This window comes from Xenopus laevis, chromosome 7L (assembly GCF_017654675.1).
Source record: "Xenopus laevis strain J_2021 chromosome 7L, Xenopus_laevis_v10.1, whole genome shotgun sequence".
NCBI classification, from domain to species: Eukaryota; Metazoa; Chordata; class Amphibia; order Anura; family Pipidae; genus Xenopus; species Xenopus laevis.
In genome coordinates, this window is record NC_054383.1 from 56,477,973 (window position 1) to 56,499,405 (window position 21,433).

The window sequence follows — 21,433 nt, forward strand, 5'->3', positions numbered from 1 at the left end:
AGTAGGAATCTCATCTTAAATGTCTTTGTATCTTTACAAGGTATGTTATAACCAACCCTCCATATGAGTTTGAACTGGTTCCCACAGACCTCATCTTTTGCCTGATGCAGTTCGACCATAATGCCAGCCAATCGCGAGCTAGCCTGTCTCACTCTTCACACTCCTCGCACTCGTCTAGCAAAAAAAGTTCGTCTGTTACCTCCATACTACACACAGCCTCAGCCAACCGTCAGAACAGAGTCAAGGCTCGAGATTCCCGTGACAAACAAAAGTATGTTCTGGATGATGCAGTGTTGGGGAGAGGGATGAGGAGGACAGGGGGAGCAATGTCTATGTAGAGTAAATCTTGGTAACCTCTTTGTGAAACACTGCTTTCCAGCTTTTTGTGGCAGTAAAGGGGTTGCCTATTTACTTACAATAATCACAACTTGGCCCTATTCTTTATTTCTTTTAAATTGGGTAGGTTAATTATTCATATCTAACTTAAGTTCATTTATGCTTCATTAATAATGTGGGACACGTTGATGCTTGTTTGTTTTGCGTGTGTGTGTTATGTGGGACTAGGTTGCAAAATGTAAATAACAGTACACCTCCAGAAACTGCAGATAACTAGTATTTTAGAGACCTCCGCGCCTTTTCTGTGACCAAAATATAAATTAACCCCTAATGTCTTCCACATGTGTATCCATTTCCCCATCCCTGTTTGTTATATTAATTTACATTCCCTTCCTTAAGTACTCCTATTGTTCCTTATTTTTTCATTAGTGCATGGCCTTCCTGTCTCTTTATATAAATGTATTCACCACTGATAAAAATCCAGCTGGCCTTAACCCTTTAAGTGCCAGCAGAATTTCACATTTTGGTTACGCGAAATGCCAGCCGTTTTTGAAACATTTTGTGCTCTCTCACTTTAGGGGCATTTTCTGAGGGGAAACCTATAGTTTACCTAGGAAAACTATACATTGTTTTTTTCGGTAGAAACTGAGCTTTCTAAATCTGCCTGAGTTTTCATGTATTTCCACCTGTGCAAAAAAATTTATAGTGCTAAATACCAAAAAAAAATGAAAAATTACCATTTTTCATCGTATATCAATTTATACCAGAAAAATATTTCATTTTACGGATGAAAATCCAACTGATTTGGAAAGCCTTATGTCTCTCGAACGTGCCAATACCAGATATGTATAGTTTTAGGGAGATTTAGGATTTCTGTACAGCAAAAACTCCCGGCAGTATATTACCGAATTTTGAAAGCACTAAGGCAGAAAACGGCATGCTTTAGATTCCAAGGCAAAAAATCCTGAAACCGTAGGTTTACCCCAGAAAACCATACATTTTTGAAAAGTACACATTCTGCCGATTACAAAATGGGTAACTATGTCTCTCTACTCCCAACTACCAAACATAAAAGCTTGTCTGAACATAGCGGTTTTTCAACAAAAAATTCAAAATTCTGAAAAATCATTTCAAAGGTTTTATTTTGCTGCTCCGCATATCCCAAACTATATTAGGTACCAAGAAAAAGCACCTGAAATATGATTGCCAGGGGTCCACTGAACAATTTGATACCCATTATGCATAGGTTTACCAAAGTATCTGGCATTTAGAGACACCAATATGAAGTTAGCACATCCAAATTGTTCAGGACTTTACTTCAGCTACTGAGAAATCAACACATTGACTGCATTTTTTGTGGGGTAAAAACACAGAAATATATGTTTACCCCCCAAACCCATATATTTTTGGAAAGTACACATTCTACTGAATCTAAAATGGGTACCCATGCCTTTCTGCTCCAAACTACTGAGTCGCAAGGCTTTCCCACAATTGTCGGTTTTGGTGAAATATCTGAAAATTTCCTCAAAGCTTCAACTTCCCAGCACCATATCGCCCATGTATCATTACGTACTAAGAAAAAGCACCCTAAATATGATTGCCAGGGTTCCTCTGAACATTTTGGTGGTCATTGTTCATAAGTTTACCAAAGTATCTGGCATTTAGAGGCCCCAAAATGAAGTTAGCGCATACAAGCAGTCCCGTGGGTAACTTCAGCTAATGAAAAATCAACACATTGACTGCATTTTTGTGGGGTAAAAACACAGAAATATATGTTTACCCCTCAAACCCATATATTTTTGGAAAGTACACATTCTACTGAATCTAAAATGGGTACCCATGCCTTTCTGCTCCAAACTACTGAGTCGCAAGGCTTTCCCAAAGTTGTCGGTTTTGGTGAAATATCTGAAAATTGCCTCAAAGCTTCAACTTCCCAGCACCATATCACCCATGTGTCATTACGTACTAAGAAAAAGCACCCTAAATATGATTGCCAGGGTTCCTCTGAACATTTTGGTGGCCATTGTTCATAAGTTTACCAAAGTATCTGGCATTTAGAGGCCCCAAAATGATGTTAGCGCATACAAACAGTCCCGTGGGTAACTTCAGCTAATGAAAAATCAACACATTGACTGCATTTTTGTGGGGTAAAAACACAGAAATATATGTTTACCCCCCAAAACCCATATATTTTTGGAAAGTACACATTCTACAGAATCTAAAATGGGTACCCATGCCTTTCTGCTCCAAACTACTGAGTCGCAAGGCTTTCCCACAATTGTCGGTTTTGGTGAAATATCTGAAAATTGCCTCAAAGCTTCAACTTCTCAGCACCATATCACCCATGTATCGTTATGCACCAAGAAAAAGCACCCTAAATATGATTGCCAGGGTTCCTCCGAACAGTTTGGTGGCCATTGTTCATAGGTTTACCAAAGTATCTGGCATTTAGAGGCCCCAAAATGAAGTTAGCGCATACAAACAGTCCCGTGGGTAACTTCAGCTAATGAAAAATCAACACATTGACTGCATTTTTGTGGGGTAAAAACACAGAAATATATGTTTACCCCCCAAACCCATACATTTTTGGAAAGTACACATTCTACAGAATCTAAAATGGGTACCCATGCCTTATTGCTCCAAACTACTGAGTCGCAAGGCTTTCCCAAAGTTGTCGGTTTTGGTGAAATATCTGAAAATTGCTTCAAAGCTTCAACTTCCCAGCACCATATCACCCATGTGTCATTACGTACTAAGAAAAAGCACCCTAAATATGATTGCCAGGGTTCCTCTGAACATTTTGGTGGCCATTGTTCATAAGTTTACCAAAGTATCTGGCATTTAGAGGCCCCAAAATGAAGTTAGCGCATACAAACAGTCCCGTGGGTAACTTCAGCTAATGAAAAATCAACACATTGACTGCATTTTTGTGGGGTAAAACACAGAAATATATGTTTACCCCCCAAAACCCATATATTTTTGGAAAGTACACATTCTACAGAATCTAAAATGGGTACCCATGCCTTTCTGCTCCAAACTACTGAGTCGCAAGGCTTTCCCACAATTGTCGGTTTTGGTGAGATATCTGAAAATTGCCTCAAAGCTTCAACTTCCCAGCACCATATCACCCATGTGTCATTACGTACTAAGAAAAAGCACCCTAAATATGATTGCCAGGGTTCCTCTGAACATTTTGGTGGCCATTGTTCATAAGTTTACCAAAGTATCTGGCATTTAGAGGCCCCAAAATGAAGTTAGCGCATACAAACAGTCCCGTGGGTAACTTCAGCTAATGAAAGATCAACAAATTGACTGCATTTTTGTGGGGTAAAAAACAGAAATATATGTTTACCCCCCAAAACCCATATATTTTTGGAAAGTACACATTCTACAGAATCTAAAATGGGTACCCATGCCTTTCTGCTCCAAACTACTGAGTCGCAAGGCTTTCCCACAATTGTCGGTTTTGGTGAGATATCTGAAAATTGCCTCAAAGCTTCAACTTCCCAGCACCATATCACCCATGTGTCATTACGTACTAAGAAAAAGCACCCTAAATATGATTGCCAGGGTTCCTCTGAACATTTTGGTGGCCATTGTTCATAAGTTTACCAAAGTATCTGGCATTTAGAGGCCCCAAAATGAAGTTAGCGCATACAAACAGTCCCGTGGGTAACTTCAGCTAATGAAAGATCAACAAATTGACTGCATTTTTGTGGGGTAAAAAACAGAAATATATGTTTACCCCCCAAAACCCATATATTTTTGGAAAGTACACATTTTACCGAATCTAAAATGGGTACCCATGCCTTTCTGCTCCAAACTACTGAGTCGCAAGGCTTTCCCACAATTGTCGGTTTTGGTGAAATATCTGAACATTTCCTCAAAGCTTCAACTTCTCAGCACCATATCACCCATGTATCGTTATGCACCAAGAAAAAGCACCCTAAATATGATTGCCAGGGTTCCTCCGAACAGTTTGGTGGCCATTGTTCATAGGTTTACCAAAGTATCTGGCATTTAGAGGCCCCAAAATGAAGTTAGCGCATACAAACAGTCCCGTGGGTAACTTCAGCTAATGAAAAATCAACACATTGACTGCATTTTTGTGGGGTAAAAACACAGAAATATATGTTTACCCCCCAAACCCATACATTTTTGGAAAGTACACATTCTACAGAATCTAAAATGGGTACCCATGCCTTATTGCTCCAAACTACTGAGTCGCAAGGCTTTCCCAAAGTTGTCGGTTTTGGTGAAATATGTGGAAATTGCCTCAAAGCTTCAACTTTCCAGCATCGTATTGTCCATGTATCGTTACCAGCATAAAGCATCCTAAATATAAACATATGGGTCTACTAAACAGTTTGATACCCAATGTGCATAGATATACCAAACTATGTGGCGCACAGAGACCCCCAAATGACAATATGTATAGACATTTTCACGGCTGACGCGCTGGCTGCTGCAATATAACCACCCGGTGTGTGTATTATGCGACATTAGCCCACCTAACAGTACAGAGACCCCAGAAAACCATATATTTTCAGAAAGTACACATTCTGACGAATCCAATATGGGTAAATAAGTGTTTCTACTGCAAACTGCCAAACTGCAAAGCAATGCTGAACATAACGGTTTTTATCAAATTTCGGAAAATCGTCACAAAGCTTGAATTTTACCCCATTATATGCCACACATTTCGTAACGTATCAGCATAAAACATCCTAAATATGAACGCCAGGGGTCTACTGAACACTTTGATGCCCAATATGCATAGATATACCAAACTATGTGGCGCACAGAGACCCCCAAATGACAATAGTGTATATACATTTTCACGGCTGACGCTCTGGCTGCTGCAATATGAGCACCTGGAGTGTGTATTATGCGACATTAGACCCCCTAACAGTACAGAGACCCCAGAAAACCATATATTTTCAGAAAGTACACATTCTGACGAATCCAATATGGGTAAATAAGTGTTTCTACTGCAAACTGCCAAACTGCAAAGCAATGCTGAACATAACGGTTTTTATGAAATTTCTGAAAATCGTCACAAAGCTTGAATTCTACCCCATTACATGCCACACATTTCGTAACGTATCAGCATAAAACTTCCTAAATATGAACGCCAGGGGTCTACTGAACACTTTGATGCCCAGTATGCATAGATATACCAAACTATGTGGCGTACAGAGACCCCCAAATGACAATAGTGTATATACATTTTCACGGCTGACGCGCTGGCTGCTGCAATATAAGCACCTGGTGTGTGTATTATGCAACATTAGACCCCCCTAACAGTACAGAGACCCCAGAAAACCATATATTTTCAGAAAGTACACATTCTGACGAATCCGATATGGGTAAATAAGTGTTTCTACTGCAAACTGCCAAACTGCAAAGCAATGCTGAACATAACGGTTTTTATCAAATTTCTGAAAATCGTCACAAAGCTTGAATTCTACCCCATTATATGCCACACATTTCGTAACGTATCAGCATAAAACATCCTAAATATGAACGCCAGGGGTCTACTGAACACTTTGATGCCCAGTATGCATAGATATACCAAACTATGTGGCGTACAGAGACCCCCAAATGACAATAGTGTATATACATTTTCACGGCTGACGCGCTGGCTGCTGCAATATAAGCACCTGGTGTGTGTATTATGCAACATTAGACCCCCCTAACAGTACAGAGACCCCAGAAAACCATATATTTTCAGAAAGTACACATTCTGACGAATCCAATATGGGTAAATAAGTGTTTCTACTGCAAACTGCCAAACTGCAAAGCAATGCTGAACATAACGGTTTTTATCAAATTTCTGAAAATCGTCACAAAGCTTGAATTTTACCCCATTATATGCCCCACATTTCGTAACTTATCAGCATAAAACATCCTAAATATGAACGCCAGGGGTCTACTGAACACTTTGATGCCCAATATGCATAGATATACCAAACTATGTGGCGCACAGAGACCCCCAAATGACAATAGTGTATATACATTTTCACGGCTGACGCTCTGGCTGCTGCAATATGAGCACCTGGAGTGTGTATTATGCGACATTAGACCCCCCTAACAGTACAGAGACCCCAGAAAACCATATATTTTCAGAAAGTACACATTCTGACGAATCCAATATGGGTAAATAAGTGTTTCTACTGCAAACTGCCAAACTGCAAAGCAATGCTGAACGTAACGGTTTTTATCAAATTTCTGAAAATCGTCACAAAGCTTGAATTTTACCCCATTATATGCCCCACATTTCGTAACTTATCAGCATAAAACATCCTAAATATGAACGCCAGGGGTCTACTGAACACTTTGATGCCCAATATGCATAGATATACCAAACTATGTGGCGCACAGAGACCCCCAAATGACAATAGTGTATATACATTTTCACGGCTGACGCTCTGGCTGCTGCAATATGAGCACCTAGAGTGTGTATTATGCAACATTAGACCCCCCTAACAGTACAGAGACCCCAGAAAACCATATATTTTCAGAAAGTACACATTCTGACGAATCCAATATGGGTAAATAAGTGTTTCTACTGCAAACTGCCAAACTGCAAAGCAATGCTGAACATAACGGTTTTTATCAAATTTCTGAAAATCGTCACAAAGCTTGAATTCTACCCCATTATATGCCACACATTTCGTAACGTATCAGCATAAAACATCCTAAATATGAACGCCAAGGGTCTACTGAACACTTTGATGCCCAGTATGCATAGATATAGCAAACTATGTGGCGTACAGAGACCCCCAAATGACAATAGTGTATATACATTTTCACGGCTGACGCGCTGGCTGCTGCAATATAAGCACCTGGTGTGTGTATTATGCAACATTAGACCCCCCTAACAGTACAGAGACCCCAGAAAACCATATATTTTCAGAAAGTACACATTCTGACGAATCCAATATGGGTAAATAAGTGTTTCTACTGCAAACTGCCAAACTGCAAAGCAATGCTGAACATAACGGTTTTTATCAAATTTCTGAAAATCGTCACAAAGCTTGAATTCTACCCCATTATATGCCACACATTTCGTAACTTATCAGCATAAAACATCCTAAATATGAACGCCAGGGGTCTACTGAACACTTTGATGCCCAATATGCATAGATATACCAAACTATGTGGCGCACAGAGACCCCCAAATGACAATAGTGTATATACATTTTCACGGCTGACGCGCTGGCTGCTTCAATTTGAGCACCTGGTGTGTGTATTATGCGACATTAGACCCCCCTAACAGTACAGAGACCCCAGAAAACCATATATTTTCAGAAAGTACACATTCTGACGAATACAATATGGGTAAATAAATGTTTCTACTGTAAACTGCCAAACTGCAAAGCAATGCTGAACATAACGGTTTTTATCAAATTTCTGAAAATCGTCACAAAGCTTGAATTTTACCCCATTATATGCCCCACATTTCGTAACGTATCAGCATAAAACATCCTAAATATGAACGCCAGGGGTCTACTGAACACTTTGATGCCCAATATGCATAGATATACCAAACTATGTGGCACACAGAGACCCCCAAATGGATATATAGTAAATAAAATTTACAAGGCAAAACAAAATAAGGCAGTAAAGAGTGAAATGCAAAAAAATCCAATAAAACCACAAAAATCAATGTTTTTTTTCCAGACTCGTGTTATCGGCCGTCAGAATCACAGTTTGAATATTTTAGCTGGGCCAAACAGGTTATACGGCTAGAAACAAGTGAACACAACATACGCAGAGCTGAAAATGCAATAAAATGGCTAAAAATGCAATAAAATGGCTAAAAATGCACCAAAATACCCAAAATTGCAATATAATCACCGAAATAACATAAAAAAGATATTGCACAGTACGGTTAGCGAATACGCTATTCGTAATGGCAATAAAACATTTTTTTCAGCCAAAAAAAGAAACGATGCGATAAGAAAAAAAAAAAAAAAGCCACAATGCCATGTATGTGCGTGTGCGTGTGTACAAATGGTAAATTACATGTTATGTGCGCGTGTGTGCGTGTGCACATGTGTGTAAGTGCAGTGAGTGTAAGTGACCCCCCCAATCCCCAAAAATGTATGTGTAAGTGTGTGTAAGTGTGAATCTAAGTGTGTATTACTGTAATAAGTGTGTGTTGGTGTGTTTGTGTGTGTAATTGTTGCACTAACCTGAAAAAATCGCTGGAGACTGTTGCAGGCGATCTGGAAGGGCCTCAGGAAGAGATCTGCGACGTCCTCTGTGTGCCTGTGCTGTGGGGGCGGAGATATCCAGCGCGGTGTAGGCTGCAGCAGCAGGACACGTAAGTTACACGTGCCTGCTGCTGTTTTTGGGCCCCTGGGCGATCGCGCCCCAGGGGCCACTCGATCCCCTGCTCTGCTCGTTGCCTAGGGGCAGGGGATCGATGCGGAACGGAGCGAGCGGCTCTAACAGCCGCTCCTCCGCTCCAGAACCCGGAAGTGCTGCAGAACGTAGAATCTACGTTCTGTGGCATTTCAAGTTACTTTTCCACAGAACGTAGATTCTACGTTCTGTGGCACTTAAAGGGTTAAAGAAATTGTTCAGTGTAAAAATAAAAACTGGGTAAATAGATAGGCTGTGCAAAATAAAAAATGTTTCTAATATAGTTAGTTAGCCAAAAATGTAATGTATAAAGGCTGGAGTGATTTGATGTATAACAAGTCAGTCAGGACACTACTTCCTGCTTTTCAGCTCTCTTGGTTTACACTGACTGGTTACCCTGGCTACCAGGCAGAGACTTGAAGGGGGGGGGGCACATGGGTCATATCTGTTGCTTTTGAATCTGAGCTGAATGCTGAGGATCAATTGCAAACTCACTGAACAGAAATGTACCATGTACCATGCTCAGAGTTATATAGCTGAAAAGCAGGAAGTTGGATTCTGGCTGTTTTATTAGACATCTGTTCACTCCAACCTTTATATATTACATTTTTGGCTAACTAACTATATTAGACACAGTTTTTATTTTCACACTGAACTATTCCTTTAAAAATGTTTCTCTGCAGATTGATAATTTTCATTAAAGCCTTTCAAACACTACCTTCTAGAAGCCCTTGGAAATCTAATATTTTGTTTTTATTTAGCATTTATTAGCAAAACATAAAATTTTTTTACACATTTGCAACAAATGTCACATTAAGAAGAAAATAACAACTTTGTGTGTGAGTGTTACTCAGGTTATGGATACAGTATATATCCCCCCCTCCAAGTTGTTTTAGATCTAAGGTTCTACTAAGAACTTAGAAATTAATTGACCTGCATAGTTTTGTGTCATCAAACACTGATATATTACTTACAATAACATCCCCCTTATAACAAACAAATACAATCAGTCCCAATACAGAATCATGTAGCACCTCACTTTAAACTCTACTCCAAGTAGATAATGTACCATGGACAACCTCCCTCTGTACACAGTTTTTTTCTCTATCCATGTAGCAGCAACATTATGAAGATAAACACAAATATGTAATTTCATATGCATGCAGTGTTGGGTGTGGCAATATGGGGTTAAACACTCCAGCACCCTCTCTCAAGTTACACATAAGTTAGAAATTAGTGCTATTACAAAATAGCCCCGACACCCCAGATATGTTCCTAACACCCCACTTACGGTTGGGAGCAACTTTAAATTGTCAGGCAACACTCTGCCTTTTTGCAATTAACAAGTTAGTTGCAAAGGCTAGACCTGTTATCAAAGTTTTAACAAACAAGCTGGCCTTACTTTAGAAAGCAGTTGTTTATGCCGCTATATGAAATGTTTTGGTAATATCTTTCGTTCAATACATAGCTACCATAGCAGATGAAAGTGAGTCTGAGCAAGAATGGCCTGGCTAGAACTGAATGAACTACTTATGCTAATATTCCCCCAGGCCCTGGGTAATTGTTAGCATTAACTTTGCAGAAATATACACTATATGATGTGTCAGACACTGACCTGATTAAGCAAAGCCATCTGTGTCCCTATAGAGTGGATCTTGAAACTCTAACTCTTCTGCATGTGTACTTATGCTGGCCATACACTTCATACATCTCCTCATTTGGTAAGATCCCCAAACAACTGCTGAAAACCTAGGGGCCCATTTACTTAGCTTGAGTGAAGGAATAGAGGGAAAAAAACTTCGAATTTCGAATGGTTTTTTTGGCTACTTCGACCATTGAATGGGCTACTTTGACCTTCGACTATGACTTCGAATCGAACGATTCAAACTAAAAATCGTTCGACTATTCGACCATTCGATACTCAAAGTACTTTCTCTTTAAAAAAAACTTCGACCCCCCTAGTTCGCCACCTAAAAGCTACCGAGGTCAATGTTAGCCTATGGGGAAGGTCCCCATAGGCTTAGCTATCTTTTTTTGTTCGAAAAAAATCGTTGGATCGATGGATTAAAATCCTTCGAATCAAAGGATTTAATCGTTCGATCGAACGATCTTTCGTTCGATCAACAAATATCGCTAAATCCTTTGACTTCGATATTCGAAGTCGAAGGATTTAAATTCGACAGTCGAATATCGAGGGTTAATTAACCCTCGATATTCGTCCCTATGTAAATCTGCCCCCTAATGTCCCAATCTATATACTGAAGTAGTGCAAAAAACTTCTTTTTTTTTTGCAGACATGTGCAGTTTCAGTAACTTTTGCGTTTACCTCTAATCTGTGTCTATAAGCAGGCCTGTTTATGGTAATAGGAAAGGAGACCTTTAAAATGCCTTTTCTACTCATACTTTATAACATTACCATTAAAACTATAGTGGCCATTGATTATACTCTGGATGCAAGTAATGTTCCGTAATGCTCATTCCCGGTGCATTTGTTTTCCAGTCATAGCTGCTCCCTGTAACTTTTCCTGGATTAACTTTATTCTGAAGGTGAACCAATCCTTTAAGTGCAGAAATCAGAGCTAGCAGGTGCAAGGCAGACCTGTCCTTAATGTCTGCCTTGAACCCATAGTAAGAGTATGGGGCAGGATACAAACATGCAAATATTGTTTTTGCACCTTTACCTCCACATGATGCCTAATATTGTGTATAAAAATAATTTTTTGAGCCAACTTTCTATAGGATCCACATCAGTGCAGCCCCACCAATTATAGTGCATATTTCAGTGACTAGTAATTCTCTAAGATCCATGTACCATGACATAAAGGTAAATTAATTGTGTAATATTTCAAGATGTTAAAATTATGTGTTCTTTAACTTAGGCTATAAACAAGTATGACTATGAAGATTTTCATTCATCCAGGTCATGGTATATCTAGTATAGGTAAATCTAAAAACAACTGGACTTGCTGAGTAATCAATGAAGACGTTTCACTACTCATCCGAGCAGCTTCTTCAGTTCAACTGACTGGTGTGGGAAGTTCTCGACATATAAACTCTTACACTAATCCAATCACAGTAACTCTTCAAAGAGGTGACATCTGAAGGAATGAAGTGTTCTGAAACCGCCGGGGTACAGATGTTAGAACAGCATTGTATGTAGCAGACAGGTGGTGTCGAAGGCCCCCGCCTCTGTTCACTTCACACATCCATTCACTCTCACAAGTAACACTTTCTAGGAGTTGCATGATTACTCAGCAAGTCCAGTGGTTTTTAGATTTACCTATACTAGCTATAAACAAGTAGTTTGGAATACATATCTATTCTTCTAGTATTAGGGGCAGATTTATCAAGGGTCGCAGTCAATTTGAGGGAATTTTCGAAATAAAAAAATTAAAAATTTTAAGTAATTTTTTGGATACTTCGACCATTGAATAGGATACTACGACTTCGGCTTCGGATTAGATTCGAAGTAAAATAGTTTGAATATTCGACCAGTCGATAATCGAAGTACTGTCTCTTTAAAAAAAACGTTGAATTCAATACTTCACCAAATTAAACCTGCCAAAGTGCTATGTTAGCCTATGGGGACCTTCTCAAGCCGTTTTCTAAGTTTTTTAAATTGAAGAAAATCATTAGATCGATGGATGAAATACTTTGAATCGTTCGATTCGAAGGATTTCATTGTTCGATCGAACGATTTTACTTCGACCGCAAATGGCCAAATTCAATGAAAAAAAACTTTAACTTCGATATTCTAAGTCGAAGTAATTCAATTCAATGGTCAAATTTCGAAATAAATTCAACTTCGAAATTCGGCCCTTGATAAATCGGCCCCTTAATGTTGGCCAATACAAAAGCTAAGCAGTACAAAGGGACACAAACATAAATATCAGTATTCTGGTTTATTGCATCCATCACAGCATTATGCAAAATATAACTCAGACAGATTTTAAAATAAGATATTATTCGGGAACACAAAATATTCTGAGGATAGTTTATTTGCAGGCAAATAGATGATCAAACCAATAAAAGACATTATTAAAAGTCATGAATAGTACATTCAGTACTTTATATGGAGTCCTGATTTTGTTTGATACATTATCTATATTATCAATACAACTATATTCTATTTTCAATTTTTTTAGTGCATTATATTTTTCCACTGTTTCTGTTTTAATATATGGATTTCACTCATGGTTTTTATACAAGAGGACATACAGAATGCATACCATCTACCCAAAATTACAGCCTGGGTGCCAGTCTAAAAATAGTAGACATCGGAGAAAGTTGACAGCACACCAAGGACATCTTTGCACAAAGATCTGCTTAAATAATAGTAGAGGTTCATTAAACCAACGTTTCAGTTCCTCATAGGAACTTTTGTCAGGGATCTGAAATGTTGATTTAATAAACCTCTACTATTATTTAAGCAGATATTTGTGCAGATCTTTGATGTCCTTGGTGTGTCGTCAACTTTCCCCGATATATATATATCTATATATAGATATATATATATGTTTTTTTACACAGCATAATAAATTTACATTTGAATGGCCTAATCACACACACCTAATTTTGCTTTACACATCACAATAAATACGACCCCTAGGGGCAGATTTATCAAAAGTAGAAGTGAATATTTGAATAGAAAAAGTTCGAATTTTGACCTAATTGTTGTGTACTTCTACTAGGGAATAGTCCAAATTCAATTTGAATTTGAAAAAAAAAATACTGTCTCTTTAAAAATTTGACTTCGACCATTCGCCATATAAAACCTACCGAATTGCTGTTTTAGCCTATGGCGGACCTCCTAGAATGTATTTGGAGTCAATTTTTTTTGGAATAATTTTAAATAAATTTGAATCTAATTCTATCGAATGCAAAATTACTTTGACTCGTACGATTCAAATTCGATCGAAAACGGGCCTATTCGGCCAAAAAAAAACCTTTGATTTAATTTCGGTTGGTCTTTTTGAATCCGAATTTCGAAGTTTTTCAAATTCAAAATTCGACCCTTGATAAATCTGGCCCTAAGTGTCACAATTATGACTTTAGCTGTGAAATGATGATGGGACAACATGATCACTTACTTCATTTGCATAATCATATTTTGTTACATTAAAATATATTTAAACATTATTTAGTGCTGAAAGTTTGACACATCAGTCACATGCCTTTCTATATATTTTAGTCAGAGGTACATTGTTCAATTAATATAATGAACATACACAAACACACACACACATATGTATGTTATAGTGTAGCATTTCAAAACAAGCAAACTTAAAATGTGAAACATATTGTAAGCTGCTGGATCCACAACAGACTCTTTCTTTATGTTAAGGCAGTTTATTTACACACAGGGGTGACCATTTCAGGATATAAAACACAAATCATAGAAATAAATCCTGCATACTGGGCGCTACCTTCACACATATGAACCTTACTAAACTGGGCCCCTCTTGGACTATCAGTAAGAAGACATTTGTATTGGGGTTGCAATTCTCCTGTGGGATAGCTCAGCCTCCTGGCTTTCCTCAATTAGACAGACCCTTTGTCACTCTCTCCACTCTCCACTGGTCTCAGCTCTCTCCGCACCTTGCAGTGGCACCCCCAGCCCCTGACACAGGCAGGTCTCCTACCTGCTCTGAGAGACCTGACTTACAGACTCACTAGAATTAAATACCTTTCCACAGGACAGCCTTCCTGTGGAAAGTGAGCACTAATCTATGAGCTGGGCTACTGGATCTGGTTTGCCCGTTCCTTCCAGAATACTCCAAACTCCAGGACCTGGCCATCAAAGCCTTTAAACAGAGAAACTCTTCTCGGTTTATTAAAACCCTTCCAGGTGCCTCATCCTCTACTGGAGAGAAATCAAAGGAAAACCACAGCTTTTTATCTATTTCCTTGGTCACTCTACCACATATGTATAAAGTGCTCTCACAAAAATTACAAATAACTAACATTTTTTGTTTACCAAGAGAAATGGCACTTAGTAAGATTGTGTTGCTTTTTTAATTCCTAAGCGATTAGGCATATGTCTGTTGAATGTGTTTATGACTATGTAACGTGATTATTTGACCAGGGCCTGACTACAGAGTTCAAGAGCTGTGACCATACCTGGGTCCAGAGTCTTAAAAGGTTTCTTTTGCCCAGTATATTGTACTGCAACCAGGCCCAGACTGGCAATCTGTGGGTTCTGGCAAATGCCAGAGGGGCTGCTATAAAGTCCCATAGAAAGTCAGTATTTAGTGGGCTGGTGGGGGCTGTTTGGGCCTCTATGTTGGCTGATTGGGCCTCTGTGTACCTGAAATGCCAGGGCCTATTTTAATTCTCTGTCCGGCCCTGACTGCAACAATAATAATAATAAAAAGGAACTGCAGTCTGAACAGGGTAGTGCAGAGACCCATTGGAAGAGATTGCGAGCTGTGGGTGGGAGGATTACCAAACTGCTGCTCATGGCATATACAAGGTTAGGGGTCAATTAACCTCTAGTTGCATGTAGACAGTACAATCAGTGACTGCTTGTTAACATATTTTAATGTAATGCTCCTCTGCCTGCCTTGAATATAGGTAAAATAGTTTAGAAATGGATTGCCTGGTAAATACTGTAATACTATATAAGCAATATAACTGATCTATCAGGACAACATTACACACATTATTAAGCTACTATATTTATCAGATAACTCTGTAGCAAGCAATTAGATTCAGTAGTATTTGTGTCTTAACATAGATATAATAGCTGGCAATTTATACATTGTCAAGTTATTTGTGGCATAGGAAGTCATACCAACTCGGCTTCAAAAGAGGGTCAAATGTCACTTTTTTCACAATTGTATGTTCACTGCTTGACTTTCAGCATCCTATGTTTAAAAATGCTTTTGCAATGCTTTGTCAATTGTATTAAGCAAACTGTATGCTGTCTGGTGCATGAGCAAAAGAAAGAATAGCAAAGCACACTTGTGCCAACACTTTCAGGTTCCTCAAAAGAAAGCCATGCAGTGCCTTATTGCAAGTAATGTTGTATTGAATTAACCTGTTTTAGGATTTTTACTTCAGTAATTCCACTGCACGTTTTTGTATGTTTTTGCTTAGTGTCCAATCTCTGCACCCGTAATGTATATGTCTTGAGCAGATTCTGCTAAAACATTTTTAAATAAAAACAAAAACTGAGCTCATAATTCCTGTGATGTTTTTTACCAAATCAAATATTTTTTTATATATATGGGGTAGTATTATGTGGTTAGGTTATTCCTACACAGTCCAACTGTTTTATATGAAAATATGTCACAAACTATTAAATTAATTGTCTTATAACATTTAGGGGGTTATTTACTAATTTTTCTATTTTATCTCATTGTTTCAGTAAAAAAAAGCTTGACTGAACCGCCATCCCCGATTTTGCCTTATTTATCATTAAAAAAACGTGAATAAATTGGGACAAAATTTGGGTTTTTGCCCGAAAACTCTGAATTTTTTGGATTATCGGGCTAAACCCAGCACAAACTACAATATCTTCAAATTGGGATAGGCATGTCTCCCATTGACTTATACATGACCTTGACAGGTCTGAGATGGTGGATTTTCAAATTCTGGCTTTTTGTAGCATCGTGGTATAATAAATCTTAAAAAATAGTTTTCTTCCAAGAAAAATTTTAGTTTTTGCCCCAAAAAGCTCAAACAGAAATATTCAAAGTTTAGTAAATAACCCCTAAATACAATATTTAGTTCATTTGCATAGAGCTAATGTCAGTTTTGGTGTCTTCTCCATTGGTGGGAAAATCCAAAATATTGTACATCCCATGCCTTATTCTATTGACTTCAATGGCTTGCACCTACCTTGTGGCACACAAGGCAGATTTTGTTTTCAAGCAACAATCACCTGCAAAAACTGCACTAGGCACTTTTGGTTTAAAGTTAATAGATAATCGATTGCCACCTTGTGTGCCTTTTCTCTAAGGAATATATTTTGTCCTTCTCCTAAATACCTCCTAAATAATTAGCAATTCTATTGGTATGATGGGAAATGGATTTGGGGAAACACATATGACATGCTAACTTCAGGGGAAAAAGCTTCTTTCTGGTTGCATAAAGGAATATTTTATCCTTCACACATGATTATCTTCCTCAAAGCCATGAAGAAGGAAAATGGAACATTATCACAAATTTAATTTTTATGTGCTATTTTTTGTTTTGCACACTTTTTCCCAAGGCTGATCTGAAAAGTTCAAAATCTACCAACAAGGATTATTGCACTACAATTGTATCAGTGGGAAGTCACCCACTCCAAACCCTGGATGTTTGATGTTTTGGCATAGTATCTGAGATCTAAACTTTTATTTTCAAGTATTTATCTTCTGTTCAAGTATAATTATATTCAAGAATTCCATACCACAGATTGCGTTTTGTTTGTTCCACTCATGAAATTTGAATTTGGTCCAAAGTAGATGCTCAACAGGAAATATTTTATTCAAGCAGAAAGTAAATATACAGTACATATTTCATATTTCAAAACTGTAATAATGTTTTCCAGCATTTATCTCATTCACTAAATATTGCACTTTTTATAGGCCACCATAATGTTTCAGTTTGATGCTAGGGGCTCTAAAACAAATATTTATATTGAGATATGTTCTGCTTTTGCAGATTCAACTATACTGTAATATTATACAGTAGGTGCCTCCTGTTAGGTTAGTATAAAACTATTGCTAAATGGCTCCACTATTTTATGCCCAGACCCAAAATATGTTCAGTAGCAACGACCAAATACAGAACTTTCCCCATCATTTTTTGGGGCTGGAGCTTGGCAATAGTAGATCATAACTAAAATCAATATTTTACTGATCTACTAATTTTCTGGATAAACCCATATAAATACTATTCAGAATATATGTAAATGTTACTGCTTATAAAGGAGCAATTCATCAATGGCAATAGTACAAAAGCAATGAATAAGAACACGTGAAAAATATGTGAATATTTTTTAACAAGATCTCAAAATAGAGTTTACCTAATGGAAGATGAACAAAATGTACATATTTGTCTGTCACCTCTTAGAGTTCTATAGGATAAATCTGTCTAAAGAAGATATGGCATTGACATGTTAACCTTTCCTGAATGGAGGTCTGCTTGTCATCTTCACAAGTGCCTTTAGGTAGCTCTAGCACTGACAGACAGATATGGGCATATTGTTAAGTGCCATTACCTACCTCCCAACATTTGAAAATGCCCTTCAAAATAGGATAATTTGGGACAGGCCCCCAGACCTCCCCAACCACAGGCAGTTATGCACACAATCTGAACCTCCATGACTTTGCAGCTACCCTTTTGAGGTTTGTGATTAATATAAAGTATTACTAACAGCACATAAATACTATAGAGTACTATAAATCATGAGCACCGTTGTATATATGATGGGCCCCACTTTATTGATATGCTTTTGAAAAAATATTGTAGATAGAAAATCATGTCACTGAAATGGTAAATGTTCTACAAAGCTTCTTTCCAAAGAGAATATTTATACATTGGTGTAGCATGCAACAAAACTTTGATATTTACATGGTGTACATACAGTATGTTTACGTAGGTGCTTATGTGTTCCAAAAGAAAAGCCAGGTCTAACAATTACAAATAAAGTTTTATTTCCAGGCTGTCCTGCTGATGCACAGTTAAATCTCCCTCATTTATGCAAGCCTGTTTGTTGCACTCGACTCAGTAAAAACATTACATTGGAAGAAGTAAGCTACATAAATTCCAACATTTTACACATCAGCTAGATCCATATCTTACATTGCTGCTCCATTCTTGTGATCTGGACTGCCACTACATTTTGGCTGCAGTCTTGTACAGGCCATGTGATATGCTATTTAAATGTACAACTTTTATAAAATCACACCAACTAAATGGCTCAAAATGACAGTATGTTAGGGCACACAAAACAAAAAGAAAAAATGGTTTCTTCCCCAATAACTCACACATGACTGAAATACAGATGTGATCTGTTTTTAAGATTCAGAATAAAACTCACTTAGCTTGCTTCTCTCTCTAAATTGCAACAAGGACGAATAGAATGGGCCAAGGTATGGATCATCCCAGTTCTGCATGCACTAGAGGCTTCTGTGGGCTTCCTCCTTCTCTAACTTTGTCCTTGTGAAACCCTTTGTGGAACAATAAGTGGCAAGCAGAGGAGTTTTAAGAAGGCAGAGGTCACTAAATTTAAGCCCCTTTACTGCTGGAAATTCACATTCTGTATATTCTGTGTATATGGGCTGTGCAATAGATGTGTACAGCTATATAACAGGCAAGGCAGTGCATACTGTGTTACCCATTTGTATCACTGATATTCAGAGCACTTTACCTGAAGCACTTTGCAAGCAATTCCAGCTGCCAAGGGGTTTCTGTTGTTTGGTATTTTCCTGTATATCTTGTGTTTTGTGTAACATTGTTTGAATTTGATTCCAGCTTTTACCAGTGTCCTCATCTGAGGACTCTGTGGCTGTGCTGTCGCTCTCCTTTCTGTTGCTCTTTGCCAGCTTGCTTGCTTTCTTGCATGTGGCCTGATTGTGCTTTTTTTATTGCCCTTCTTTTCCTAAATTTCCTTTTTCCTTCCTCCTGTCTCAACATCATCTCATACACTGTATCTGTATGTCAGTTAGTGTGTTTAGTAAACTGAATATAATAATCTATGAGGGGTGAGTATATTACAGCAATGTGCAGTTTTTCTTATGATACAGTAGGTTGCACTACAGCTGTTGACTCCTGGTAACTTATAGGGCTGTGACAGATTGTGAGCATTGTTGCGCATTGAAATATTCTCGCCTTTTGGAAATATTACCTTCCTTCAAATTTATTTTAATTGTTGCATGTAAAACACTTTACATTTGGAGAGCCAAGTTTATAGTGTGAAAATGCCTTCTTCTGATTTTTTGCATAATTACCCAGGATCACCCCTGTAAAGTGTTTTTTAGTGTTGTGTGTGCTCGGATTCCAATGGATCCGGAGGGGAGGGGATTTTCGTGTATTTGAAGCCTGCAGGAGAGGAGATTTCGTGCTGGCAAAACAGGTGCTCCATCTGCCATGCCCTTAGGCAATAACATGTTTCTTAGTACCCATTCCTAAAGTCCATGACAAGATATTCCCTAAACTGCACCAGATATCAATATATAGCCAACCAATGATTTTATTACAAGCACAATATTTACTATTTAACATCCAGAGAATACTAGAAAATGAATACAAACATCTTTGGAAGATTATATGGGTGATTACTCCCCCAGTTTTAATTTCACAATTTGCCATATGAATGTCTACTTACTGTATATGCAACAGTTGATGTAGGCAATCAATGTGAGAAGGATACAATCCTGCAACCCACCAAGTCTGAGAACCAATACAGTGAATCCTCTCTGATTTTAAGTTTTTCCTCATTTTACAAATTTTAGTGGTTCCACCATTATAAAATGCATAATACATTTCCCGGATTTTTACATTTTTAAAGAATTTGCAGCTCTGGGAGCAGATTATTTAATATAAATATTGATATTTCTAATTTTGCATTTTAAAGGAGAAGGAAAGGTTAAAACTAAGTAAGCCTTATCAGAAAGGTCCATCTAAATATGCCAGTAAACCCCCAAAGTAGTGCTTCTCTGAGTCCCCTGTCAAAAGAAACACAGCATTTCTTTCCTTCTATTGTGTACACATGGACTTCTGTATCAGACTTCCTGCCTTCAGCTTAAACCTCCTTGCCCTGGGCAAGAACATGCTCAGTTTGCTCCTCTTTCCCCCCCTCCCTTCTCTACTGTAATCTGAGCCCAGAGCAGGGAGAGACTCAGGCAGGAAGTGATGTCACACCACGTTAATACTGCAGCTCCTATCCTGAACATACAGAGAGTTTCTAGAACTTTTTACTCAGGTATTGTAAACATTCTTCAGAATAAATATAGCATTCTAGCTTGCACTATTGCAGCTAATCTATTGGCAATAAAATGCCTCCGTAGCTTTCCTTCTCCTTTAACTGCTATATGTTTTTTCTTCAAAAGAACCCCTTCCCAAATCCTTCAACCAGAACAATAGAGACTCTTACACACAGGCTTTTTTATGCATACACAAGTGCAAAAAATGCATATACTGTGTTTATAAGCTTTTTTTTTTAAATTTAACTAAGTGCGTTTTTGCAAACACAACTTTTTATTCTATTGAGTTTTGAATGCACATCAAGTGCAAGCAAATTAAGCAAGCTGTATCTAAATGTGATTGCAATGACATACAACTTTGAACACTCATGAGTAGAACTAGGAGGAATATTATGGAATTAATTAGCTGATGTATTTAGGTGTGCTTAAACTTGCATCTCAAACACTCGCCAAATCCTGTGTGTAAGAACACTTAAAGGAGAAGGAAAGATTGAAACTAAGTGAGCCTTATCAGAAAGGTCTATATAAATACACCAATAAACCCTCAAAGTAATGCTGCTCTGAGTCCTCTGTCAAAAGAAACACTGCATTTCTTTCCTTCTATTGTTTACTTATGGGCTTCGGTATCAGACTTCCTGTTTTCATCTTAAACCTCATTGCCCTGGGCAAGAGCATGCTCAGTTTGCTCCTCTTCCCCCCCCCCCTCCCTTCTCTGCTGTAATCTGAGCCCAGAGCAGGGAGAGACTCAGGCAGGAAGTGATGTCACACCAAGTTAATACTGCAGCTCTTATCCTAAACAAACAGAGAGC

General features: G+C 38.1%; 1 protein-coding gene across 17 annotated transcripts in view; it reads left to right on the forward strand.

The window, feature by feature from the left end:
* Positions 1-21,433, forward strand: part of kcnma1.L (potassium calcium-activated channel subfamily M alpha 1 L homeolog) — a 673,250-nt gene that overhangs the window by 553,746 nt on the left and 98,071 nt on the right. For 11 of the 17 annotated variants that reach the window (XM_041568334.1, XM_018240308.2, XM_041568335.1 and 8 more), the window contains 2 exons: positions 41-271; positions 18,772-18,791. In XM_041568334.1, the coding sequence (XP_041424268.1) occupies positions 41-271; positions 18,772-18,791 (251 nt within the window). 17 annotated transcript variants of the gene reach the window in all.